Below are 27,799 nucleotides of genomic sequence, written 5' to 3'. Positions count from 1 at the left end.
TAGTCTGGCTGGGTGCCCTGGCTAACACCTGTAATCCCAGCACTCTGTGAGGCCAAGGTGGGTGGATCACTTGAGGTCAGGAGTTCAAGATCAGCCTGGCCAACATGGTGAAACCCCATCTCTACTAAAAATATAAAAATTAGCCGGGCGTGGTGGCTGGTGCTTATTATCCCAGCTACTCAGGAGACTGAGGCATGAGACTCGCTTGAACCTGGGAGGCAGAGGTTGCAGTGAGCCAAGATCAGGCACCATTACACTCCAGCCTGGGTGACAGAGCAAGACTCCATCTCAAAAAAAGAAAAAAAAAAAAAAAAAAAAGAATTGTACCAGCCCTTGAGAATCACCAAAGGTAGCAGAGGAGGGCCATGTCAAAGCCACGAGTATAGAAGCCTCAGATGAAGTTCAAGGCCATACAGTCCTAAGGAATGCTAGGAGTCGGTAACACAGCAAGTTAATATCTTTGGGTAGACATGTGCAGCTACAGCTGTGGAATAAATTTCCTCCTGAGAGTGAAACTCTACAGTGAACACCAGCTACAGTGCATTGAAGCAGACATTATGCAAACACTACAAGAGAAAGGGCACTTGGTCTCAGACTAACGAAGCCCGTGGGCCCTCGGTGTGATACTCTCAATGTATCTGTGGGAAGAGTAGGTCAGTGGCTGATCAGCATTAGATAAAACAGTCAACAAAGCCAGCTCCGGCTGTACCCATAGCTCATGGCAAGTCACTTCCTCCAGTTGCTCAGGCCAACATCCGTGGGTCATCCCTGACTCCTCCCACCCTCACAACACCCAGCAGCAAATCCTGTTGGCTCCACTTCAAAACGGATTCTGGGCCTGGCGCTGTGGTTCTCCCCTGTAATCCCAGGACTTTGAGGGGCTGAGGAGGGTGGATCACTTCAGATCAGGAGTTTGAAACCAGCCTGACCAACATGATGAAAGCCCGTCTCTACTAAAAATGCAAAAAAATTAGTCAGGCTTGGTGGCATGCACCTGTAATCCCAGGTACTCGGGAGGCTGAGGCAGGAGAATGGCTCAAACCGGGGAGGCGGAGGTTGCAGTGGGCCAAGGGCCACGCCACTGCACTCCAGCCTGGGCAACAGAGGAAGACTCTTTCTAAAAAAATATAGATAGATAGATAGATAGATAGATAGATAGATAGATAGATAGATCCTGAACCTGGTCACCCTTGGCACCTCCACTACAATGGTCCAAGCGACACCCCCAGCCGGGCCTCCCTGCTCTGATTCCCCTCACCCACTTTCCTCCTGACAGCCAGGGGGATCCAGTTAGAACAATGTTCACACCATTTTTCTGCTCAAACCCACCCAATGGCTTCCACCTCACACAGGGTGAAGTTCATGTCCTGATGGCCTCCAAGTCTCTTTGTGGCCTGTGCCTGATTTGGCATAGCGGCCCTGACCCATCTCCCGGACCTCCCATGGCTGGCTCTGCCCCAGAACCCTGGTGGCTACATGTGTTTTGGGCGCACCAGTCACCTTCCCTTGGGGCTTTAGCACTTGCTACTCTCTTGGTCTGGAAGGTCCTGCCCGCAGATTTTTCTTTTTCTTTTTTTGAGACACAGACTTGCTCTCTCACCCAGGCTGGAGTGCAGTGGTACAATCTCGGCTCACTACAACCTCAGCCACCTGGGTTCAAGCGATTCTCCTGCCTCAGCCTCCTGAGTAGCTGGGATTATAGGTGCGCACCACCACACCCAGCTAAATTTTATATTTTTAGTAGAGGAGGGGTTTCACTATGTTGTCCAGCCTGGTCTCAAATGCCTGACCTTAGATGATCCACTCGCCTCAGCCTCCCAAAGTGCTGGGATTACAGGCGTGAGCCACCACGCCCAGCCCTTTTTTTTTGGGGGGGGTGCTTTGGGAGGCGGATGGGACCTTGCTCTGTCAAAGAGGCTGGAGTGCAGTGGTGTGATCATAGTTCACTGCAGTCTCAAATTCCTGGGTACATGTAATCCTCCTGACTCAGCCCCCTGAATACACTATGCTAGGACTACAAGCACACATCAGCATGCCCGGCTCATTTTTAAATTTTTTGTAGAGATGTGGTCTCACTCTGTTGCCTAGACTGGTCTCAAACTCCTGGCCTCAAGCAACCATCCTGTTTAGGCCTCCCAAAGCGCTGAGATTATAGGCATGAGCCAGCATGCCCAGCCCCTCGTCTTTTTTCAAATATGAATGTCTTCCAGTTGGTGAGATCTTCCCTGACCCCCACTATCTAACAACTACAGTTCCTCACCCTACACACTGTTAACCACCTTGTCTCCCATTTTTCTCCGTAACAGCACCAAGTAACATACTCAGGAGTTCCCTTGTCTTTTCTAGTAGTCTGTGTCCCATCACTGCAACGTAGGCCCCGTGATGGCAGGGGCTTGTCTGTTTTGTTCACTGGGAGCCTGTTAAGATGTGTTAGGTGAATGAGGCTGGGCACGGTGGCTCATGCCTGTAATCCCAGCACTTTGGGAGGCCCAGTCAGGAGGATCACAAGGTCAGGAGATCAAGACCATCCTGGCTAACACGGTGAAATCCCGTCTCTACTACAAAGTACAAAAAATTAGCTGGGTGTGGTGGTAGGTGCCTGTAGTCCCAGCTACTCAGGAGGCTGAGATAGGAAAATGGCAAGAACCCAGGCGGGAGCTCTCAGTGAGCCAAGTTCACACCACTGCACTCCAGCCTCGGTGACAGAGCAAGACTCCGTCTCAAAAAAACAAACCAAAAAAAAAGGTGTTGGGTGAATGAATGTGACTGCTGTCCGGTTCTGTTGGAGGGTGTTTTTTGTTTGTTTTTGAGATGCAGTCTCTCTGTTGCCCAGGCTGGAGGGTGGGTGCATTCTGAGGGTGTGTTATCAGGGCCATGCCTGCAGGATGCAAGGGACAGCCAACAGCAGGAGGGCAATGCAGGCTCCCCATGCCCCCTCAGGAAGGCTCGAAGCAGGGATGTCCTTGAGTTGACTGGACACGGGTTACAGCGAGCTCCTGGGAAGAGCGGCTCTCACCAGCCAAGGGACATTCTCGGAGGGGCTGATGGCTGCTGACCTTCCCACCAGCTGGGGAATGAGACCCTCACCCTGAAGGGAGAGATTGGGTCCGGAATTGGTGGCTTCTTGGTCTCCCTGACTTCAAGAATGAAGCTACAGACCCTCGTGGTGAGTGTTGCAGTTCTTAAAGATGGTGTGTCTGGAGTTTGTTCCTTGTGATGTTCAGACGTGTTTGCAGTTTCTTCCTTCTGGTGGGTTTGTGATCTTGCTGGCTTCAGGAGTGAACTTGTAGACCTTTCTGATGAGTGTCACAGCTCATAAAGACGCTGCGTCGGGAGTTGTTCATTCCTTCCATTGGGTTCCTGGTATCGCTGGCCTCAGGAGTGAAGCTGCTGACCTTCGCAGTGAGTGTTACAGCTCATAAAGGCCGCACAGACCCAAAGACTGAGTAGCAGCAAAATTTATTGCAAAAAGAGAAAGAGCAAACCTTTCACAGCATGGAGGGTGACCTGAGTGGGTTGCCGCCCCTGGCTGGGGCTGCCTGCTTTTATTCCCTTATCTGACCTCACCCACGTCCTGCTGATTAGTCCATTTTACAGAGAGCAGCTTGGTCTGTTTTACAGAGAGCTGATTGGTCCGTTTTGACAGGGTGCTGATTGGTGCGTTTACAATCCCTGAGCTAGATAGACACAGGGAGTTGATTGGTGCATTTACAATCCCTGAGCTAGACACAAAGTGCTGATTGGTGCATTTACAATCCTCCAGCTAGACATAAAAGTTCTCCAAGTCCTCACCAGATTAGTTAGATACAGAGGGCAGATTGGTGCATCTACAAACCCCCAGCTAGACACAGTGCTGATTGGTGCATATACAATCCTCCAGCTAGACATAAAAGTTCTCCAAGTCCCCACCCCACTCAGGAGCCCAGCTGGCTTCCCCTAGTGGATCCCTTGCCGGGCGACGGGTGGAGCTGCCCGTGAATCCTGCACTGTGCCCCCACACGCCTCAGCCCTTGGGCTGTCCATGGGACCGGGCGCAGAGCAGGGGGCGGCGCCGGTCCGGGAGGCTCCAGCATGGTGTGCTGCAGGTCCCCAGCCCTGCCCCGCCTGGAGGCGGCGAATCCCCGTGAGAATTCCCACGTGGCACAGGCGGGCCAGCAGTGCTGGGGGACCTGGCTGCACCCTCTGCAGCTGCTGGCCCGGGTTCTAAGCCCCTCACTGCCCAGGGCTGAGGGCTCCGGCGGGCCACTCTGAGTGCGGGGCCCACGGAGCCCACACCCACCCGGAACTCAGGCTGGTACCTGAGTGCCTCTCGCAGCCCCGGTTCCCGCCAGTGCCTCTCCCTCCACACCTCCCTGCAAGCATAGGGAGCCAGCTCCGGACTCTGCCAGCCCAGAAAGGGCCTCCCACAGTGCAGCAGTGGGCTGAAGGGCTCCTCAAGCGCCGCTAGAGTGGACGCCCAGGTCGAGGAGGTGTGGAGAGCGAGTGAGGGCTGCTAGCACGTTGTCACCTCTCAGGATCGTGGCCGCTCAGTGGCAATCCCTGCCCATCCAAACCCAGTGTGGGAGTCACACCATGGCTTCCACCACTTTGAAGGCCTGAGGGCAGGGCGGGGAAGACAAGGAAAAGGCGGTCAGGGTGTGCCACGCGCATGAAGCATCAAGGAGGCCGGGCTGAGCTGAACAGGGCCCCAGTGATGGTGGTGACTGTTAATCCACCAGCACCTTCCACGAGCAGAGGGCCCTCACGTCCGTTTCACAAATTGGGAAACTAACAGAGCCGTCAGGCGGCATTCCCAAGAACACAAGTAGCAATGCCGGATGGAGAGCAACACCAAACGGAGAGTAGTAATTCCTGTGGTAGTAATTCCCCTAGAAGATGTTTTGATAAGTTACTGAATAAATACGAACAGCACAGTCTGAGTTGACTTTTTTTTTTTTTTTTTAAATGGGGCCTTACTTTTGTCACCCAGGCTGGAGTGCAATGGTGCGATCTCGGCTCACTGCAACCTCCACCTCCCGGGTTGAAGTGATTCTCCTGCCTCAGACTCCCGAATAGCTGGGATTACAGGTTCCAGCCACCACACCCAGCTAATTTTTGTATTTTTAGTGGAGACGGGGTTTTGCCGTGGTGGCCAGGCTGTTATTGAACTCCTGACTTCAGGTGATCTGCCTGCCTGGACCTCCCCACCTGCTGGGATTACAGGCCTGAGCCACCAAGCCTAGCCTGGAAATGGAAGTTTGACAGAGGTCATCAAGTTAAAATGAAGTTATTAGGGTGGGCTTTAATCCAGTATGACTGGTGTCCTCACAAAAAGGGGAAATTTGGACACAGAGACACACACACAGAGGAAAGATGATGTAAAAACACAGAGAGGGGCCGGGTGCAGTGGCTCACGCTTGGAATCACAGCACTTAGGGAGGCCGAGGCAGGTAGATCATCTGAGATCAGGAGTTAGAGACCAGCCTGGCCATCGTGGTAAAACCCCATCTCTGTTAAATATACAAAAAAAATTAGCTGGGCATGGTGGCGGGCGCCTGTAATCTCAGCTACTCAGGAGGCTGAGGCATGAGTTTCACTTGAACCCGGAAGGCAGAGGTTGCAGTAAGCCAAGATCACAGTCATTGCACTCTGGCCTGGGCAACAGAGCAAGACTCCATCTCAAAAAAAAAAAAAAAAAAATTGTACCAGCCCCTGAGAATCACCAAAGGTAACAGAGGAAGGCCAAGTCAAAGCCACAGAGTATAGAAGCCTCAGATGAAGTTCAAAGCCATACAGTCGTAAGGAATGCTCAGAGTTGGTAACACAGCAAGTTAATATCTTTGGGAAGACATGCGCAGCTACAGTCATGGAATAAGATTCCTCCTGAGAGTGAAACTCTACAGTGAACACCAGCTACAGTGCATTGAAGCAGACATTATGCAAACACTTCAAGAGAAAGGGCACTTGGTCTCAGACCAGCGAAGCCCGTGGACCCTCGGTGTGATAGTCTCAGTGTATCTGTAGGAAGAGTAGGTCAGTGGCTGGTCAGCATTAGATAAAACAGCCAACAAAGCCAGCTCTGGCTGTGCCCATAGATCACGGCAACTCACTTCCTCCAGCTGCTCGGGCCAACATCCGTGGGTCACCCCTGACTCCTCCCACCCTCACAACACCCAGCAGCAAATCCTGTTGGCTCCACTTCAAAACGGATTCTGGGCCTGGCGCTGTGGTTCACCCCTGTAATCCCAGTACTCTGAGGGGCTGAGGAGGGTGGATCCCTTGAGGTCAGGAGTTTGAAACCAGCCTGACTAACATGATGAAACCCCATCTCTACTAAAAATACAAAAAATTGCTAGGTGTGATGGTGGGCACCTGTAATCCCAGCTACTCGGGAGGCTGAGGCAGGAGAATGGCTTGAATCCGGGAGATGGAGGTTGCAGTGAGCCGAGATCATGCCATTGCACTCCACTCTGGGCAACAAGCGTGAAACTCCGACTCAGTAAATAAATAACCACATCATTTCTATTTGACATTCTCTCTGGATGTGTATATGCAAATTTCCCTTTTTCCTAAGGACACCCGTCATATTGGAATATGGCCCAGCCTGATGTCTTAATTTTAACTTGTTCACCTCTGAGAAGAACCTATCCCCAAATAAGATGACATTCTGAGGTAGTAGGAGTTGGAACTTCAACATGCAAATTTAGTGGGGGGAACAAGTCACAGCTCAAACCATTACAGTCCTACCCAATTGTGAGCTAACAATGGGTGCTATAGCTACTAAATTTGGTGTAATAGTGTGTGCCTGTAGTCCTAGCTACTCAGGGCGCTGAGGCAAGAGGATGGCTTGAGCCCAGGAGTTCAAGGCTGCAGTGAGCTATGACTGCTCCACAGTACCCTAGTCTGGGTGATCTTGTCTCTCAAAAAAAAAAAAAAAAGAAAAACCCAACAACAACAACAACAAAAAAAAAAGCCGGGCGCCGAGGCTCACACCTGTAATCCTAGCACATTGGAGGCCAAGGCGGACAGATCACGAGGTCAGGAGTTCAAGACCAGCCTGGACAACATGGTGAAACCCTGTCTCTACTAAAAAATACAAAGGCTGGGCGCGGTCGCTCACACTTGTAATGCCAGCACTTTTGGAGGCCGAGGCGGGCAGATCATGAGGTCAGGAGATCAAGATCATCCTGGCTAACACAGTGAAACCCTGTCTCGACTAAAAATACAAAAAATTAGCCAGGTGTGGTGGGTGGGCCCCTGTAATCCCAGCTACCCAGGAGGCTGAGGCAGGAGAATCGCTTGAAAATTGGAAGGCGTGGCCGGGCGCGGTGGCTCAAGCCTGTAATCCCAGCACTTTGGGAGGCCGAGACGGGCGGATCATGAGGTCAGGAGATCGAGACCATCCTGGCTAACACGGTGAAACCCCGTCTCTACTAAAAAATACAAAAAAACTAGCCGGGCGAGGTGGCTGGCGCCTGTAGTCCCAGCTACTCGGGAGGCTGAGGCAGGAGAATAGCGTAAACCCGGGAGGCGGAGCTTGCAATGAGCTGAGATCCGGCCACTGCACTCCAGTCTGGGCGACAGAGCGAGACTCCGTCTCAAAAAAAAAAAAAAAAAAAAAAGAAAATTGGAAGGCGGAGGTTGCAGTGCGCTGAGATTGCCCCACTTCACTCCAGCCTGGGCGACAAGAGTGAAGCTCTGTCTCAAAAAAAAAAAAAAAGAAAAAGGCCGGGTGCGGTGACTCATGCCCCTAATACCAGCACTTTGGGAGACCAAAGCAGGGGGATCACCTAAGGTCGGGAGTTCGAGATCAGCCTGGCTAACATGGTGAACTCCCATCTCTACTAAATATACAAAATTAGCTGGACGTGGTGGCGCATGCCTGTCATCCCAGCTACTCTGGAGGCTGAGGCAGGAGAATCGCTTGAACCCAGGAGGCAGAGGTTGCAGTGAGCCAAGATCACAGCCATTGCACAGGATTGGGCAACAGAGCAAGACTCCATCTCAAAAAAAAAAGAAAAAAAAGAATTGTACTAGCCCCTGAGAATCACCAAAGGTAGCAGAGGAAGGCCAAGTCAAAGCTACAGAGTATAGAAGCCTCAGATGAAGTTCAAAGCCATACAGTCGTAAGGAATCCTAGGAGTTGGTAACAGCGAGTGAGTATCTTTGGGAAGACATGCGCAGTTACAGCTGTGGAATAAATTTCCTCCTGAGAGTGAAACTCTACAGTGAACACCAGCTACAGTGCATTGAAGCAGACATTATGCAAACACTTCAAGAGAAAGGGCACTTGGTCTCAGACCAGCGAAGCCCGTGGGCCCTCGGTGTGATACTCCCAATGTATCTGTGGGAAGAGTAGGTCAGTGGCTGATCAGCATTAGATAAAACAGTCAACAAAGCCAGCTCCAGCTGTGCCCATAGCTCATGGCAAGTCACTTCCTCCAGCTACTCGGGCCAACATCCGTGGGTCATCCCTGACTCCTCCCACCCTCACAACACCCAGCAGCAAATCCTGTTGGCTCCACTTCAAAACGGATTCTGGGCCTGGCGCTGTGGTTCTCCCCTGTAATCCCAGGACTTTGAGGGGCTGAGGAGGGTGGATCACTTCAGATCAGGAGTTTGAAAGCAGCCCCTGGCCAACATGATGAAACCCCATCTCTACTAAAAATACAAAAAATTAGCCGAGTGTGGTGGTGGGCGCCTGGAATCCCAGCTACTCAGGAGGCTGAGGCAGGAGAATAGCTTGAACCCGGGAGGCAGAGGTTGCAGTGAGCTGAGATTGCGCCACCGCACTCCAGCCTGGGTGACAAAGCAAGACCTTGTCTCAAAAAAAAAAAAGTTCTAAGAAATCCAGGGGGGAAGAAAAAGAAAAAGTAGGGAAAGGACATTAAAAATACAGCTGATCCTCAGATATATAAAAAATGATTAAGCCAATTTATAAAAAGAAAAACAATTCTAAGCACTGTAAGATACAATTTCTCACCTATCAAATTGACACAGTTTCAAAGGCTGGATACGGTCATCTGTCAAGGCCATAGGGAAGGAGGCAGCCTTTCTAGTGCAGGAGGGAAGCAGAATGAGACAGTCTGGTGATGCAGAAACATCTAGAAAATGACAAATGTGTTTAGCTTTTGCCCCGGCTCTTCCACCGCTGGGAAGTTATCTCACGGTTACCTCTGCTAGTCATTGGAGCATTGTCTGTAAAGCAAAACATGGGAAACTTTCCAATATTCTCTCTGTAGAGGGTAGACAAATACAACCGTGGAATATTCACCCAGCAGAAGACTTCACAAGTATAAAAAAGAATGAGGCAGCTTTGTGATTTCTTTTTTTTTTTTTTTTGACAAATACAGGAGAAGCTCAGGAATATATTGCTAAGGTGCAGAACAGCGTATACAGCCAACCTCCTTTTTTTTCTTTGAGATGGGGTCTCACTCTGTCACCCAGGCTGGAGTGCAGTGGCGTAATCTCGGCTCACGCAACCTCTGCCTCCTGGGTTCCAGTGACTCTCCTGCCTCAGCCTCCAGAGTAGCTGGGATTACAGGCATGCACCACCACACCCTGCTAATTTTTGTATTTTTAGTAGAGACAGGGTTTTGCCATGTTGGCCAGGCTGGTCTTGAACCCCTGACCTCAGGTGATCCGCCCGCCTTGGCCTCCCAAAATGGTGAATTACAGGTGTGAACCGCCACATCCAGCCAAAGAGGAAGTTTCTTAAAGCAGGTGGTGAAAATAGGGTGGACAGGGACAGGGTAAAAACAAAGTAGCCCTGTTGGGCGCAGTAGCTCATGCCTGTAATCCCAGCACTTTGGGAGGCTGAAGTGGGCAGATCACTTGAGCTCAGGAGTTTGAGTCCAGCCTGGGCAACATGGTGAAACCCTGTGTCTACCAAAAATACAAAAATTAGGCCAGACACAGTGGCTCACGCCTGTAATCCCAACACTTGGGGAAGTGGAGGTGGGCGGATCACTTGAGGTCAGGAGTTCAAGAGAACCCTGGCCAATGGGGTGAAACCTCGTCTCTACTAAAAATACAAAAATTAGCCAGGCCTGGTGGCACACACCTGTAATCCCAGCTACTTAGGAGGCTGAGGCAGGAGAATTGATTGAACCTGAGAGGTGGAGGTTGCAGTGAGGCACAGTCACACCACTGCACTCCAGCCTGGGCAACAGAGCCAACTCTGTCTCAAAAATAATAAAATAAAATCACTCAATGATAATGAAAATACAGCATGTCAAATTATATGGAACACAGCTAAAAATTTTTTTAGAAAGTTAGAGCGTTAGGCCCGTGTGGTGGCTCATTCCCGTAATCCCAGCACTCTGAGAGGCTAAAGTGGGAGGATTGTTAAGCCCAGGAGTTCAAGACTCCATCTCTACAAAAAAATCAAAAATTAGCCAGGCATGGTGGTGCATGCCTGTAGTCTCAGCTACTTGGAAGGCTGAGGTAGGAGGATCATTTGAGCCCAGGAGGTCAAGGCTCCAGTAAGCCGTTACTGAGCCACTGCAGTCAGCCTGGGCAACAGAATGAGACCCTGTCTCAAAAAAAAAAGAAAAGAAATTTAGAGCATTAAATGCATGTATTGAAGCTGAGTGTAGTGGCGCATGCCTGTAGTTCCAACTACTATGGAGACCGAGGTGGGAGGATTACTTGAGCCTGGGAGTTTGAGGCTGCAGTGAACTGTGACTGTGCCACGGCACTTCAGGCTGGGTGACAGAGCAAGACCTTTTCTCTAAAAACAAAAAAAACTGGCCAGGCCCAGTGGCTCACACCTGTAATCCCAGTACTATGGGAGGCCAAAGCAGGCGAATCACTTGAGGTCAGGAGTTCAAGACCAGCCTGACCAACATGGTGAAGCCCCATCTCTACTAAAAATACAAAAATTAGCTGGGCACGGTGGCAAATGCCTGTAATCCCAGCTACTTGGGAGGCTAAGGCGGGAGAATTGCTTGAGCCCAGTAGGCAGAGGTTGCAGTGAACTGAGATTGCACCATTGCACTCCAGCCTGGGTAACAGAGCGAGATTCTGTCTCAGAAAAGAAAAGAAAGAGAGAGGAAAGAAAGAAAAGAAAGAAAGAAACAAAGAAAGAAAGAAACAAAGACAGAAAGACAGACCTCTATCTCTACCAAAAAAAAATTGTTTAAAGATTAGCTGGGCATCGTGGTCTGTTCCTGTAGCCCTAGCTACTTGAGAGATTTGAAATGAGGATCCCTTGAACCCAGGTGTTCAAGGCTACAATGATTGCGCCACTGCTCTCCAACCTGGATGACAGAGCAAGACCCTGCACCAAAAAAAAAAAAGTAAAGCAAAGCAAAACACGCTCATTAACACTCTCATTAATGATTGTACATTTTGCCCGGGGAGGTGGCTCACATCTGTAATCCCAGCAATTTGGGAGGCTGAGGCAGGGGGATCACCTGAGGTCAGGAGTTTGACACCAGCCTGGCCAATATGGCGAAACCCCATCTCCACTAAAAATACAAACATTAGCCGGGCGTGGTGGAGGGTGCCTGTAATCCAAGCTACTCTGGAGGCTGCGGCAGGAAAATCACTGGAACCTGGGAGGCGGAGGTTGCAGTGAGCCAAGATCTCCCCACTGCTCTCCAACGTGAGCGACAGAGCGAGACTACGTCTCAAAAAAATAAATAAATGACTGTACATTTCAGTGTATACATATTTGCTAGCCCCCCATGTTTGTTTGTCTTTAAATCTTATGTTCTTCACGGTGAAACCCTGTCTCTACTAAAAATAGAAATTAGCTGGGCGTGGTGGCAGATATCTGTAATCCCAGCTACTCAAGAGGCCGAGGCAGGAGAATTGCTTGAACCTGGGAGGCGGAGGATGCGGTGAGCCGAGATGGCGCCATTTCACTCAAGCCTGGGCAATGAGTAGATGTCCGTCTCACCAAAAAAATAAAAAATTAAAAAATAAATAAATCTAATGTTCTTGGTCATGTCTATTCCAGGGTCCAGTCCAGGATACGACATTGCATTTAGTGTCAGGGACTGTTTTTATTTCACTGACTTAGCTTGGGGGCCTTGTCTTGCTGATGAAGAAGGAACTCCTGGGAAACATTTCTGTCTCACAAGTGGTTATGTGAACACTTCATATACTCCTGTCTTTCTGGATGCAGCTACTATGTTGCCATAAATAAGGTGTGAGAAGATAAGATCTTAAGAATTCCCGACAGAATCCACGCCCTCCCCCACCCCTGCTTGCTGCTGCTTTTGTGAGCCCTTTTAGGGAGACTGGGAGAGGAAGTTCTTAGCAGTTCTCAGCCAATTCAACCTGCAGACATTGATTGAGGCCCTACTGTGTGCAAGGTCCTCTAGTAGACGCTATTGGAAAAAACAAAGTTGAGTGAAACCTTTTTCCACTTTTTAGGGCAGACATCCAGCCAGAGAGGCAGCCAGACCCAACGGACTGCCATACCAGATAGGGGTGAGAGGCAGGTGGCAGCAGCACTAATGGAGATGGGGAGATAGATGCGTTTCACCTGGGAGGATCGTAGAGCACCTCCTGGAGCAGGTGATTCTGAACCATGCCTTACAAGAAGGGTATGATTTCAGTGGTAAAGGCAAAGGGGAACCGCGTTCTGGGCTGAAGGAACGGCATAAGCAAGGATACAGGAGTGTGAAAATTGGGGGCAGGTGCATACAATAGGCATCCCAGCATTCCTGGAATTGAATGTGGTATAAAGGAGAGCGGGCCCCCAGAGAAGGCTTTTCATGCGGGGGCAGGAATCCACCTCCCTCCAGCAGGCGGTGAGAAGCACCGGAGACTCCCACACAGGGAAGTAAGATCGGAGTTCCAGCTGAGCTCCAGCCGGGAGCTGGTGGCATGGCGCGAAGTGATTTCTCTTGTCTTCTTGGGGTGATGACAAGCCAGCCCAGGGGGTGGGAGGAGGGGAGGGTCACAGGAATGGAAGTGAAGACAGGCAGGTGGGGAAAGGCCGAGGTGTGATAACAGGATGTGAGTGTGAAGATGAGGATGGGGGGGGTGGAAGTGGGGGGACTGAGGCCACGAATCTGCCGGACAGAGAAGGGACTGGGTGCATCTGTGTTGAAGGGGCTGGTGGAGCCACAACAGATTGAGGTGAAGATGCTGGAGGTCAGGTCTCCATCCTGGGGTCAGGCTGGAGCCTGGTGCCCAGGCATAAATTTGGTGTCATCAGTGAAGAGGGGGTGCCGATGGGTCCTCAGGGCCAAAGAGGAAAGGGACGAACCCACCTCACAGGGGTTCATGTCTCAATGCCTCTGTCACCCCAGGATCTTTGACCCCTTGCATAACTTGTAAAAGGGTCCAGGCCCATGGAAAGCCAAACTGTTTACTGAGCAGATGGACTGTATCGTGCATGGACCTTTCTAGAAGCAGTCTTGTCATCTCCCAGCTCCTAGCTTCCCCAGGGCCCCACCACTCAGAATAAGGGCCAAGCTCCTCAGCCCCACATGCAAGGCCCGTCGTAACCTCGTGCCACCCCAAGCCCCAGTCCATCGCCCGCCCTTGCCCACTGTTTCTAGCCATTGACAACCTTCCCTGCATTGCGGCTCCACCGGGAAGCTCCCTTAACTTCTGCAGCCCAATGTCTTCTCTGTCTCCAGGGCTCGGCTCCCCTGTCCCGGTCCAGGGAGAACTCGCTCCACAGATCTCTCCCCGCCTCGGCGTGCTGTACGGTGGCTCCCCACTCACAAGCGCTGCCGGACTGGAGCCCGAGGGACCACATCCCATTTACTCCCAGAGCTTCCAACTAGCAAATGGTACTGAAGGAACAGGAAGTCCTGTTTTGAGAGCCCCCAGCTAAACTGGGATTTCAGTACCAGAGCAGCCAGCAACGTGCCCTAAGCAGAAAGGTAGGGGGCTAGACGTGGGTGCGTGCAGTGCACCTTACACAGAATACTTCTTGTAACTAGTGGACAACCTCAGGCCTAGTGTCTGACCTATGACCAGAGATCCCTCACATGGGAAAGGCCTTTGTGGCTCTGCTGAGACTTGTGTCCAGTTTATGCTGCCTGCCTATCGGCCTGGCCCCGGGAGCCCGGCCTTGGGCAGCCCCTGGTGGTTCTGATGGAAAGTGCAAATTCAACCCACCACTGCAGCAACAAACAAGTCCAGAGATTTTTAATACAGAACATGGGCAAGGAAAGTGTAGTGAGACTGGAGGGAAGTCCTCATCCCTGGTCATGGGAGGCGCGAGTGAAGAGTCAGGCAGAAGGAGCGCGTGGCGACTAACAGCAGGTAGAAGGGAATGGTCGGGCCAGTAAGTTTGCTGGCTGTTCTTTTTAAAGGAAGCACGGGAAAAGCAGGAGTGCAGTCTGCTAGGCACTAGAGATGCCTCTAAGTGTTGTTTTATTTTTTAGTGGTTGTGGTGGTGGCGTGGGGGAGTCTCACTATGTTGCCCAGCCCTGGTCTCAAACTCCTAGCCTCAAGCGATCTTCTTACCTTGGATTACAGGCCTGAGCCTATTCCCACCCTGTCAGACCTCTAACTTCTTATCTCTGCAGTCATTTGGGTGTGGTATAGGCCTGGAAACTGCCAAGGGTGCCTGAGCCCTGCTGCTTGTAGGAAAAAATTAAATCTTACCAAAATGGACGCCAAGGCAACATAAAATTAGAAGAATTCACTACCAGTACTTGGCCAGGTGTTGCAGCTCACGCCTATAATCCCAGCACTTTGGGAGGCCGAGTCGGGCGGATCACGAGGTCAGGAGATGGAGACCATCGTGGCTAACACAGTGAAAACCCGTCTCTACTAAAAAACCCCCCCAAAAAATTAGCCCGGGCGTGGTGGCATGCGCCTGTAGTCCCAGCTACTCAGGAGGCTGAGGCAGGAGAATGGCGTGAACCCGGGAGGCGAAGGTTACAGTGAGCGGAGATTGCGCCACTGCACTCCAGCCTGGGCAACCGAGCGAGACTCCGTTTCAAAAAAAAAAAAAAAGTTCACTACCAGTACATGTTCTTATTTGTCCTAGACTTGCCACTGTTTCAGACTCAAAGGGTGCACTTCCCCTCTTTCGTGGTAGGATTTAGTGCATGAATCTGCTCACCCCAAACATCCTCTTCTGAACTTGGGGTTTTCGATCCTTTCCAGGCAGATATTGTTTATAATCCCTCAGCTGGAGGGTTCCTCCAGGTCCCCAGTTTATACATTCATTTGTTCACCTATACAACAACCATTAAGACTTGCTTGTCCAGGCTCTGTTGAGGACCCCAGAACACGGTGGGTACCCGGTGGTCTCAGGCTGTCGGTCAGGGGGCCTAGTAAGCCACTAAACAAAGAGTAGCCTTCAGCCCTGCATCGCGGGCCAGCGAACACTCAGAGGCCCAACTCGCTGTGGCTGCTCCCCAGGCCTGGTCCCGCAAGGACGTGGGGGCGGCCGTCAGGACTGCCCAGGGATTGGGGCCCTGCTGGCTTCCAGCCGGTGGGCGCCAACAAGGTGGTGCGAAGGCGGGGCCTGGCGGGTGGTGCGGGGGCCTTCCTGGGGTGGAGCCGGCGGAGTGGAAGCAGGGCCCGCCCGGGGGCGCTAGCGGAGTGGTGAGAAGGCGGGGCCTTCTGAATGCGGACGGGGACTGTAGGAGTTGCAGGGCCTGCGTGGGGCGGGGCGGGGCGGCCTAGGGGTGGGGCCGGCGGCCACCGGAGCGGGGCCGGCCAGGGCGCAGGGAGGGCGGCGTGAAGGCGGGGCGTGAGGTATGGAGGCGTGGCCTGCATGGGGCGGGGCGGAGCGGGAGAGACTAGAGGCAGCGCCTGGAAGTGCGGGCGTCGCTCCCCTCCGGCGACTGAGCCAGGTGTTTGGGCGTGACGGCCGCGCATTCGCGGGAAAAGAGCGATGGGTGAGAACGCTGCACCAGGTCTCCTTAGACTCCAGTGGGACCAGGAGGCCTCGCGCGAGCGCCCTGCTGCCCACCCACCTGATTGGGACTGTGGAGGAGGGCGGGATGGAGCGGAGGGTTCGCGGACCGCGTCGCCCTCCTGGGTGTCGCAGCTCTTTCCTCGGCAGTCCCGGGGCGTAAGAGCGCGACCGGCCGGGAGGTGGGGGCCCCGGGACACGGCCGCATGTGGCCTCACAGGGTTCCAGGAGCCCCTGAGTTAGCCGAGCGCGCGCAGGTCTCCAGCCCGGCAGGGACGGCGGAGGCTGCGAGCTCTGGGGGCAGTGATGGGTCCTGGAGTCCCACCACCTACCCTAAATTTCCACTCCCTCCCTGCCGCCCAGTGTGATCTTGGGCATGTACTGCAGCGCCCAGTGCCTCAGTTTCCCACTCTGTGGAGTTAGAGTGACAGTGGTCCCACCTGTTGCATGTGTGAGGCTTTGGCACCCCTCTGGCCCTTGGGAAAGGCTAAGGAAACTGGCTGTTGACTCTGTTTACTCCGGTTTTACAGGAAAGGAAACTGAGTCTCAAGACAGTTCAGTACTTTGTCCAAGGTCACCCAGCCTGCAAGTGGTAGGGTCCGGGCATGACCAGCGCACCGACCCCAGCACATTCTAGAAGGTTCTGCCCCAGTTTAAATGGGGTACATGCTGTGAGGCCTGCCTCAGGTTTTTCCGGCCTAACTTATGTTTCCCTCCTCTGGGAGTCTCAACACCCATGTCTGGCTCTCTCTCCCCATAACCTTCTGGGGGCAGCTGAGTCTCTCTGGACATGACCCCTGGCTCAAGCACAGCAGGCAGAGATAAGGGGCTCAGGGAGCACCAGCTTCATGGATGAAAGAGTGAAGGAATGAAAGAGCCGGCTCTGTCTTTCAGGTCTCATCTCAGAGCTGAAGTTGGCTGTGCCCTGGGGCCACATCGCAGCCAAAGCCTGGGGCTCCCTGCAGGGCCCTCCAGTTCTCTGCCTGCACGGCTGGCTGGACAATGCCAACTCCTTCGACAGACTCATCCCTCTTCTCCCGCAAGGTGTGAGGCTGGGGCTGAAGGGAAGTCCAGGGGGAAAGTGGGCAAGAAGGTGAGGGGGGAGGTCTGCAGGGGAGTGAGGAGGGCGGGGAGACAGCTGGCATAGACACCTCTTCCTGCCCTCCAACCTGCTTCTCTCTGTTTCAGACTTTTATTATGTAGCCATGGATTTCGGAGGTCATGGGCTCTCGTCCCATTACAGCCCAGGTGTCCCATATTACCACCAGACTTTTGTGAGTGAGATCCGAAGAGTTGTGGCAGGTAAGAAGCAGTGTATTTTTCAGCACGGGGTTGCTCTGGGACACCCCCTCTTAGCATTGGAGTGGTGCTAGGATCCAGGAAGCTGCACTGGCCTGGGAGTGGGGCCTGGGCTCTGGCCCCAGGTCTGCCAGCAATTCACGGGAGATCTTAGGAAAGTTGAAAAGTTTGCTTCCTCCTGTGGTTCCCCCAAGCTGGTCTCCTGGGTGGACACCCCAGATGCTGGGAAGGAATTTCCTGAGCCCGGGGAGTAGAAGCGAGAGGGCGGGCTGAGCCTGTGCACAGCTGGACCTTCTGGCTCCTTGTGTTTCCAGCCTTGAAATGGAATCGATTCTCCATTCTGGGCCACAGCTTCGGTGAGTACACTGACTAGCAGCTGACTGGGCCTGGAGTAGGGCTGGGAGGGAAGGATAGGAGCTGCTGCCCCACTCTTTCCCCTGCGCTTATGAGATCGGCAAAGAGAGATGAGAGCATCAGAGATTGACCACTGCGTCCTCTGACCTCAGGCAACTGCTGCAAGGGACACAGAGATGAGGGAAATGTGTTTTGAGTAGTCGGGTCTGATGAAGGGGCCATCGTGACCTGATAGTGAGCCCCCACCACCCATATGGAGCCCCCCTCTCCCTCCGCCATTGGTGGGAAGAAGCTTTAGGGTTTGCAGCTGGGGAGGGAGTGAGGGAATGTCACCAATGGCTCTTCTGTCCCCCAGGTGGCATTGTGGGCGGAATGGTGAGTAGATGGCTTTGTCTGGCCAACTAGGGGTCCCTCGGGTGGGGTAGGGATGGTAGCACAGAGGAGGAAGGAGAAGGTACCTGGGACAGGAAGTGCCTCCTCCTGTCACAGTAATAGTCATTATACCAGGAAGTTGGTGTAAATGGTGGAGACTTCTGGTAGAGTTAATGTTTCCACGCCCCCATACCCTGTCCCAGAGTACCCTGGAGTCCCGCCATCACCAGGGTCTGCAGCTCAGTGCTAGGTACAGACTTGCGAGTGGTGGGGGAAGGCACACCATAGGATAGAATATTCTCCTTCTGGCCCCTTGGTCAGCACCTACCCCCCAGCCTAAAAGATATTTCCAGGAACTCCAGGGTCCCCTGGGAAAGGCGGGAGAGTCCTTTCCTTCTTCCCCCTATTCATTCTCCCCTTCTGCTGTCCTCACAGTTTTCCTGTATCTTCCCCGAGATGGTGAATAAACTTATCTTGCTGGACTCGCCGCTACTTCTCCTGGAATCGAATGTGAGAAGCGGGGCTTTCGTGCGTGCTGTCATTAGGGAGGACCTGCACCCCGGGCAGTGCTCTCAGCCCTGTCTCCTTTGGTGGACACTAGGGAAGCAGGAGGAGGCGGCAGAGGGTGGGAAAGGGGAGTCAGGGACCCGCTCTCCACCAGAGGACAGCTCTCTGCCGCTTATACCCCTAGGAGTGGTCAGGAGAAGGGGTGTGGGGGACCCCTTGGAAACTGGACGTGTGGCTTGGGATCTGCAGAATGCCAGGCTGATCATGCAGTGGCAGGGGTGGAAGAGGGCAGGAGCCATGGCTGGAGGATGTTGTAGGGCACACAGCTGGGCAGGCGCACCGCACTCACACCCAGTCGAATGCCTTTGCACTGTGTACATGTTGCACCACCACACATGACAGCCCTAAAAGTGAACTCATGGAACAAGTACTGACCCCTCTGGCCACCACTACCCATAACCAGTACTGTCCCTGCATCTGGGTCCTGGCCTGGTTGTTTACCTGCTGGGTGACCCTTGGCAAGTTACTTTGCCTCTCTGGGCCTTAGTTCCCGCACCTGTAAAATGAGGTTGGGCTCCATGCCCTAGCCAGCCCTGACATCCTGTCATTTTCTTGCCAAGGTCTCAGCCTCTCAGTTGTGACACAACTCCCGTCAGTTTCAGTTTTTTTGTCCATAGAAGGACCACAGATTGGCCGGACGCGGTGGCTCATGCCTGTAATCCCAGCACTTTGGGAGGCCAAGGCGGGCGGATCACCTGAGGTCAGGAGTTTGACGCCAGCCTGACCAACATGGAGAAACCACGTCTCTACTGAAAATATAAGATTAGCTGGGCGCATGCCTGTAATCCCAGCTACTTGGGAGGCTGAGGCAGGAGAATCACTTGAACCCAGGAGGCAGAGGTTGTGGTGAGCTGAGATCGCGCCATTGCACTCCAGCCTGGGCAACAAGAGTGAAACTCCATCTCCGAAAAAGAAAAAGACAACTACCACAGATGTCATAAGGGCAAGAATCATGTCCATCTCTTTGTCACCACTCCCCGAACCCTGGCACCTAGGAAGGGCTCAGTAAATGTTCCTTGCATGAGCTCAGCTAGCTCAGGGACTATTGTGAGGATCCAGTTCACAGATGGCAGACAGCAGACACTCCCTTCTTTCTGCATTTCACCCACTGAATTGACAAGCGCAGTGCCCCCGGGGGCTTCCTCCTGGGTGAGTCAAGAGGGGCATTTGTTCCTCTTGTCCTCCATTCTCAGGAGCAGGTAGATGGGAGTTGCCCCCTCTGCAACCCCAGGTAGTGGGCCCGAGGCTGTCCTCACAGAGTGAGCCACGCATCCTGGGGGAGTCTGGAAGCCCCACAACGGTGCCCTTTCCGCCACTCCCTTTCTGCCACTGAGAATGATGGCATTTTTTGAACCAGAAGAAATCGCCAACCCCGGTGGTTCATGGCATCTGGACCCTAATTTCATGCCTTTGCAAAGCACTCAAGAGTTGACAGATTCCCCTTCCTCCCCATCATCCCACCTGATCTCTCTTTTTTTTTTTTTTTTTTTTTTTGAGACGGAGTCTGGCTCTGTCACCCAGGCTGGAGTGCAGTGGCGCGATCTCGGCTCACTGCAAGCTCCGCCTCCCGGGTTTACGCCATTCTCCTGCCTCAGCCTCCCGAGTAGCTGGGACTACAGGCGCCCGCCACCTCGCCCGGCTAGTTTTTTGTATTTTTTAGTAGAGACGGGGTTTCACCGTGTTAGCCAGGATGGTCTCGATCTCCTGACCTCGTGATCCGCCCGTCTCGGCCTCCCAAAGTGCTGGGATTACAGGCTTGAGCCACCGCGCCCGGCCCCCACCTGATCTCTTAACTGTCTTTGCCAAGAGGGGCTCAGTGAGAGCGGCTCAGCGAGAGCGGCGGGCAGGGCTGGGAGGGGCGGAGGCCTCGTCTGCAGCCTGGATCCCTGCCCACCCAGCCAACTGTGCCTTCTTAGGAAGTGGAGAACTTGCTGACCTACAAGCGGAGAACCATAGAGCACATGCTGCAGGTAGAGGCCTCCCAGGAGCCCTCGCGTGTGTACAGCCTGAAGCAGCTGCTGCAGAGGTGAGTGCCTGGTGTGGATGGGGAGCTGTGGGGTCCACGGGAGGACACCCGGTGAGACGTGGGGAAGCGTCTTTCTCCCTCTCACCCAACAAGCCTGTTTCTCTCTGGGGTCACGCTGAGCACCAGGCTTCCCAGGGTCTTCAGGGACGTTATCTCCTTTCCCTCTGCCCCTGCTCCGGCCATGCCCCTTCCTTACTCCAATACCCTCCCCACACCTCTCAGCCCCCGCCTCTCCCCGAGCACACGCTGCTTCCACGCCTTCTCTCCCCTCTGGGACTCCAGCCTGGGCTCCCTTAGCTGGAATTCTCCCCTGTGCTTGCTCACTGGCTTCCCCACTCCTGGGGGCCTCAGCTGGGAGCCCTGCCCTGACACCCCCAGGCGAGCTGTCCCTCCCTGCCCTGCAGGTAACCACACTGTCCAATAAGAGCCTACTGACTCCCCTGGTTCCCGAGGCCTGTGAACCCCACAACCCCCACTATGGCTGACTTGGTCATGTTTGTGCCTCCTGCATCTGGCGGTGGGCCTGGTAGGTCGGAGCTCCACACATATTTGTTGTCTGAAGGAGGAGAAGCCCCCCACTGCCCTACCACACGCACGCGCACACACACCCCCCCTGCCGCCCACTGCCCCACCACACGCACGCGCACACACCCCCTGCCGCCCACTGCCCCACCACACGCACGCGCGCACACACACCCTGCCGCCCACTGCCCCACCACACGCACGCGCGCACACACACACCCTGCCGCTGTAAACATGCCATTGAAACACAGGACACAGTCCAGGCGCAGTGGCTCACACCTGTAATCCCAGCACACTGGGAAGCTGAGGTGGGAAGACAGCTTGAGCCCAGGAGTTAGAGACCAGCGTTAGCAACATAGCGAGACCCTGTATCAAAAAAAAAAAAAAAAAAGCTGGTCACGGTGGCACACGCATGTGGTCCCAGCTACTCGGCAGCCTTAGTTGGGAGGATTGTGCAGCCCCGGGAAGTCGAGGCTGCAGAGAGCCATGATCATGTCACTGTATCCCAGCCTGGGTGACAGAGTGAGATCCTGTCTCGATTAAAAAGAAAACAAGGGCCAGACGCAGTGGCTCACGCCTGTAATCCCAGCACTTTGGGAGGCTGATGCGGGTGGATCATGAAGTCAGGAGATCGAGAACATCCTGGCTAACATGGTAAAACCCTGTGTCTACTAAAAAAATACAAAAAATTAGCCAGGCATGGTGGCGGGCGCCTGTAGTCCCAGCTGCTCGGGAGGCTGAGGCAGGAGAATGGGATGAAATCGGGAGGCAGAGCTTGCAGTGAGCCAAGATTGTGCCAATGCACCTCCAGTCTGGGCGACAGAGTGATACTCCATCTCACAAAAGAAAAAGAAGAAAAAAAAAAAAACACAAAAAATCACGGAACACATGCACCCTTTGTGGGTGACCTCCCTTTTCCTCCCTTTTGCTGCACCTTTTTTTGAGACCAAATCTTGCTCTGTTCCCCAAGCTGGAGTGCAGTGCCACAATCTCAGCTCACTGCAACCTCCGCCTCTTAGGTTCAAGTGATTCTCATGCCTCAGCCTCCCAAGTAGCTGGGATTATAGGCGCACGCCACCACGTCCTGCTAAGTTTTATATTTTTAGTAGAGATGGGGTTTTACCATGTTGGCCAGGCTGGTCTCGAACTCCTGACCTCAGGTGATTCGCCCATCTCGGCCTCCCAAAGTGCTGGGATTACAGGCACGAGCCACCCTCCCCGGCCCTCCTCTCCTTTTTATCTGATTTCCTCTTTATTGGCCTCCAGGCACCCAGCATCCTTCTGTCTCTCCCAGGTTACTGAAGAGCAATAGCCACTTGAATGAGGAGTGCGGGGAGCTCCTCCTGCAAAGAGGAACCACGAAGGTGGCCGCAGGTAGGGGACTCCGCTGTCCAAAGCCTTTGTATACTTGTCACTGTTCTTACTGAGGATGTCAAGGACTTGCCCTAGACAAGGCAAGATACTAAGCACTTTGCAAACAGCATCTCACTGAATCCCCCTCCTGCCTCACCCTCATCCCATTTACAGCAGGAGAAACTGAGATTCAGTGTTGCCAAGTGACCCGGGTGAGGCCATACAGCTACTGCACATCCCAGAAAGCCACACTCTGGGAGAGTTTGGTCAGGTGTCTTGGACTAAATGTTGGTGAATGTTGCGGCCATGCTCTGCTGGACCTGGGGTGGGTGCCCAGCATCAGGGGCAGGCTGTGAGGACATCCCAGGGGCTGAGTGACTTGGGAGAGGCTTTTCACAATGGAGAGGTAGAGCTGGTGTGTCTTGGCTTCAGGGAAGCTTCTGGCACAATCAATTTCTGCACATTGCTTTTTACCCAGGAATTTTTTTTCTTTCTTTCGTTCGTTCTTCTTTTTGAGACAAGGTCTCACTCTGTCACGTAGGCTGGAGTGCGGTGGCACCATCATGGCTCACTGCAGCCTCCACCTCCCGGGCTCCAGACATCGTCCCACCTCAGCCTCCTGAGTAGCTGGGACTATGGGTGTGAGCCACTGTGCCTGCCCAGGAAATCTTTTCTAAGGTGCGCTACAGGCCCGGCTCGGTGAGGCTGCAGTGAGCAAGAGCCCACCGTCCCTCTCTCAGTGGGGCCAGACCTCCAACATCACAACTCCAGGGGCCGCCGCTCACAAAGGGCACCCTCTGGAGTTGAGCAAGGAGGAGTCCGGGCAGAGGCCTAGATTCTTGGAAGAGAAGCAGATGATAAACCGGTCAACAGGCACATGAGCGGTTAGACATTCTCTGGATGTAACGAGGGAAATACACACGCTCTAGAAGAGACTGGTGGCGGGGCCTGCTCCAGAGGGGTGGTCCGGGAGGCAGCTCTCCCAGGGTGAGGGAACAGCTGGAGGGAGATGCTGTGGTCGGACGGAGAATGTGCTGAGTTGGGCGAAACAACGTGGCTTCCTGACACTGCCAGCCGAGTGAACCTGGGACAGCTCTTTCCCTTTTGAGTCCCCTTGTGTGCTCAGGTGACAAACAAGGTCTTGGGTTATTCGCGCTCATCGGATCAGGTGAGGTGCGCATGTGCCTTCCCTTTATAAAGTGCTGAGTGATGCAGGGGTCAGAAACTCCGGCACCTGGGGGTAGGTGGGGGGTGTTGTGGAGTCCACCATGCCGGCTGGGAGGGAGGCTATGGGATGTGTAGGGACTTTGGAGCTGGAGCCGGCCCACCTTGGCAGGCAGCTGGGCCAGTGCTAATCAAGTGGAAATTTAGTCTCATGTGGCCAGAATTTCCAGTTGCTCAGCTCTGCAGTTGATCTGCTGAGTTGTGGATTTTTTTTTTTTTTTTTTTTTGAGACGGAGTCTCGCTGTGTCTCCCAGGCTGGAGTGCAGTGGCGTGATCTCAGCTCACTGCAAGCTCCGCCTCCCGGGTTCACGCCATTCTCCTGCCTCAGCCTCCCAAGTAGCTGAGACTACAGGCGCCCGCCACCTCGCCCGGCAAGTTTTTTGTATTTTTAGTAGAGATGGGGTTTCACCACGTTAGCCAGGATAGTCTCGATCTCCTGACCTCGTGATCCACCCGCCTCGGCCTCCCAAAGTGCTGGGATTATAGGCTTGAGCCACCGCGCCCGGCCAAGTTGTGGATTTTTAGGTGTCATGAATCCAGAAATGGATATGAGGATCTAAAGAGTGGCACCTGTGGGCTGTTTTGGCCTCGGTCGCCAGTTTGGGACCTGTTGGGTCTTTGTGATAATCTCTGAACCTTTATCTCGCCTCCCTGGAAACCTATCATGGGGAGGGGAGGTCAGGGACCCCGGGCCCAGGCTTCCTGGACATGCCTCACGGATGGCTGACCTAGGGAGCCCCAGGCACAGAAGTGAGCTAATCTGTGATGAGGCCGGGGAATCTGATTAGGCCCAGGTCACAGGAAACAGTGAATGCAGGATGCTGACCAGGAACCCCTATGTGGGTCTCAGGGGGGTGAGGGAACAGGCAAGAGGGAGGGCTGAGAAGGAGGTGACCCTGGGTCTGGGGAAGAGGTCAGCTGGCTGGAACGTTGTGTGCGGACAAGCCCTCTACAGCAGTTCTGGCCTTTTGGGACCCAGTCGCAGTAAACGAAGGAAATAACCTAAAAGAAGACAGTACCCAGACCCCCACCCAGTGCCTCCAGGACGATGTCAGCTCCTCCCAAATCCTTCCCGCCAGCCCCAGAGCACCTGAGAGTTCACATTCTGTCCTCCCCCGCCCGCATCATCCAACCTGATCCCTCCAGAATCTGGAGCTTTAACCACCAAGACACATTTCCCCACAGTTCCGGAGTTCAGGGTCCAAGGTCAAGGCCTCGGCAGGGCTGGTTCCTTCCGAGGGCTGTGAGGGAGAATCTGTGCCCGCCTCTCTGGCTGCTGGGAGCCTCTGGAGCCCGTTGGCTTGTCTGTGAGGTTCTCTGGATGGGTTAGAGTGCGTGAGGAGGGGAGGGCTCATGGAGGAGGCAGAGTGGGGAGGGCGGCGAGCATTGCTGGAGAGGCTGCAGCTCCATTTCCTCTTTTGAATAGGAGGGTCTGGGTGGGCCTCATGAGAAGGTGACTTTTGAGCAAAGCAGTGCATGTGCGGGAGCTGCTCCCACGGACTCTAGGAGGAGAAAGGAGCTGGCAGGACAGGCCTGGAGGTGTGAGCGGGTGGTGCAGGATGGTGAGAGAGCAGAGGAGATGAGGTCTTTATCTTCTCATCTCAGTTCAAGCCCCACAATACTGGCTTTGTGGAAACCATCTTGAAGTGTTCCCATGAAGGAGGGAGGAGCCCACTCTGCCTGTGGCGCCCTAAGGACAGAGGGATCTGTGTCAGTATCTGGCCCCTGACCAATCATATTCACACATGCCTGTAATCCCCGCATTTTGGGAGGCCAGGTGGGAGGATCACTTGAGGCAGGAGTTCAAGACCAGCCTGGACAATATAGGGAGACATCCCCATCTCTACAAAAAATTCAGAATTAAACGGCATCACCATGGTGGTGCACCTGTGCTCCCAGCTACTTGGGAGGCTGAAGCGGGAGACTCTTATGAGCCCAGGAGTCGGAGGCCTCAGTGAACCATGATTGTGCCACTGCACTCTAGCAAGACCCTGTCTTTTTCCTGTGTTTTTTTTGTTTTGTTTTGTTTTTAAAAATCAGGGTCTTGGTCTGTCACTCAGACTGGAATGCAGTGGCATGACCTTGGCTCACTGAATCCTCAGCCTTATGGGCTCAGGCGATCCTCCTACCTCAACCTCTTGAGTAGCTGGGACCACAGGTGTGCACCACCACACCTGGCTAATTTTTGTATTTTTCCATAGAGATGGAGTTTCACCATGTTGCCCAGGCTGGTCTCGAACTCCTGAACTCTAGTGATCCTACTGCCTCAACCTCCCAAAGTGCTGGGATTACAGGTGTGAGCCACCGTGCCCAGCCAACCCTGTCTTAAAAATAAAACAAAAAGGCCGGGCACGGTGGCTCAAGCCTGTAATCCCAGCACTTTGGGAGGCTGAGACGGGCGGATCACGAGGTCAGGAGATCGAGACCAGCCTGGCTAACACGGTGAAACCCCGTCTCTACTAAAAATATAAAAAACTAGCCGGGCGAGGTGGCGGGCGCCTGTAGTCCCAGCTATTTGGGAGGCTGAGGCAGGAGAATGGCGTAAACCTGGGAGGCAGAGCTTGTAGTGAGCTGAGATCCGGCCACTGCACTCCAGCCTGGGTGACAGAGCGAGACTCTGTCTCAAAAAAAAAATAATAATAAAATAAATAAAACAAAAATACCTGACCCCTGAAGCCTCATGCTATGGGGATGGTTCAAATCTTCATCATAAGCTGGGCTGCATTCAGGTTGCAGGTATGATTTGTTTAACTTGTGCAGTTTAAACAAAAACATTTGGCATGGGGGGAATTTTGAATAGATTGCCCAGATTTTATTTATTTTTTATTGTGCTCTTTTTATTTTTTGGAGGAAGGGCACAAGGCCCTTATTTTAAATGGAAAGATTTTATGTAAAGATACAGATTTCTAGGCCGGGCGCAGTGGCTCATGCGTGTAATCCCAGCACTTTGGGAGGCTGAGGTGGGCAAATCACCTGAGGTTGGGAGTTCGAGACCAGCCTGAGCAACATGAAGAAACCCCATCTCTACTAAAAATACAAAATTAGCTGGGCGTGATGGCGCATGCCTGTAATCCCAGGTACTTGGAAGGCTGAGGCAGGAGAATTACTTAAACCCGGGAGGTGGAGGTTGCGGTGAGCCGAGATCACACCATTGCACTCCAGCCTGGGCAACGAGAGCGAAACTTCATCTCAAAAAAGAAAAGAAAATACGTCTTTTGTATGGCTTCTGGAATTTGAATCATAGTTAAAAGGTCATGCTTGATGCTAATACTATTTTGGGTCTAGTACTTGCATTTAAATATTTACTACATTGCATTCTTCTCTGGTGTACAGGGTGAGGTTTGAATCTGACTTCATCTTTTTCCAGATGGCTCCTCAGCTGCCTAATGCCATTTTTAGACAAGTCTGTCTTTACCCTGTTCACGTAAGGGGCTGCCTTGGTCAGACACTGAATGCCCATCTGTACTTAGGTCTGTCTCTGACTGCCTGTCTATGATCGTACTGTACCACACGCTTTAAGTTGAGGCCCAACAGAGGATTTTCTTTCTTTCTTTTTTTTTTTTTTTTTGAGATAGAGTCTTGCTTTTGTCGTCCAAGCTGGAGTGCAATGGCACGATCTCGGCTCACTGCAACCTCCGCACCCCAGGTTCGAGTAATTCTCCTGCCTCAGCCTCCCAAGTAACTGGGATTACAGGTGTCCGCCACCATGCCCGGCTAATTTTTGTATTTTTAGTAGAGATGGGGTTTTGCCATGTTGGCCAGGCTGGTCTCAAACTCCTGACCTCAGGTGATCCACCTGCCTTGGCCTCGCAAAGTACTGGGATTACAGGCGTGAGCCACTGTGCCCGGCCTGAGGATTTTCATATCTGACGGGACCATCTCCCTTCATGGCTCTTTTACAGAGTTTTTCTACTAGTCTTTTTTTCTTTTCCTTTTTTGAGACAGGGTCTTGCTCTGTTGCCCAGGCTGGATTGCAGTGGCAAGATCTCGGCTCACTGCAGCCTCTGCCTCCCTGGCTTAACTCTCCCACTTCAGTCTTCCCAGTAGCTGGGACTACAGGCGTGTGCCACCATGATTGGCTAATCTTTCAGCTTTCTGTGTAGAGATGGGGTCTTGCTTCATTACCCAGGCTGGTCTCAAGCAATCCTCCCACTTCGGCCTCCCAAAGTGCTGGAATTACAGGTGCCTGACCTCCTGCTATTCTTGCCTGTGTAATTTTTCCACGTGAACTTTAAAATCAGGTGGTTTAGGCCCCCCCA

At 53.2% G+C, this 27,799-nt stretch overlaps 3 protein-coding genes across 4 annotated transcripts in view; 2 read left to right on the top strand and 1 right to left on the bottom strand.

Moving 5' to 3' along the window:
- Nucleotides 1-27,799, top strand: part of TSPO (translocator protein) — a 677,237-nt gene that overhangs the window by 36,397 nt on the left and 613,041 nt on the right. The window contains exon 1 of one of the 2 annotated variants that reach the window (XM_050806136.1): nucleotides 16,917-16,926. The exons of the other annotated variant lie outside the window; for it this stretch is intronic. The gene's annotated coding sequence lies outside the window, so the exon portion shown is untranslated. Of the gene's footprint in view, nucleotides 1-16,916; nucleotides 16,927-27,799 lie in introns of those variants that run through there. 2 annotated transcript variants of the gene reach the window in all.
- The window catches only part of LOC126963638 (ribosomal RNA-processing protein 7 homolog A), a 198,025-nt gene that overhangs the window by 22,137 nt on the left and 148,089 nt on the right, over nucleotides 1-27,799 (bottom strand). The window lies entirely within an intron of this gene.
- The window catches only part of SERHL2 (serine hydrolase like 2), a 75,691-nt gene that overhangs the window by 37,668 nt on the left and 10,224 nt on the right, over nucleotides 1-27,799 (top strand). The window contains exons 2-8 of the mRNA XM_050806167.1: nucleotides 16,718-16,867; nucleotides 17,012-17,125; nucleotides 17,437-17,478; nucleotides 17,832-17,851; nucleotides 18,284-18,358; nucleotides 20,332-20,441; nucleotides 22,258-22,337. Coding sequence (XP_050662124.1) covers nucleotides 16,718-16,867; nucleotides 17,012-17,125; nucleotides 17,437-17,478; nucleotides 17,832-17,851; nucleotides 18,284-18,358; nucleotides 20,332-20,441; nucleotides 22,258-22,337 — 591 coding nt within the window. The remainder of the gene's footprint in view (nucleotides 1-16,717; nucleotides 16,868-17,011; nucleotides 17,126-17,436; nucleotides 17,479-17,831; nucleotides 17,852-18,283; nucleotides 18,359-20,331; nucleotides 20,442-22,257; nucleotides 22,338-27,799) is intronic.

Source organism: Macaca thibetana, chromosome 10 (assembly GCF_024542745.1).
Source record: "Macaca thibetana thibetana isolate TM-01 chromosome 10, ASM2454274v1, whole genome shotgun sequence".
Lineage (NCBI taxonomy): Eukaryota > Metazoa > Chordata > Mammalia > Primates > Cercopithecidae > Macaca > Macaca thibetana.
The sequence above is the reverse complement of the archived record's forward strand: the minus strand, read 5'-3'. Positions and strand labels throughout refer to the sequence as shown.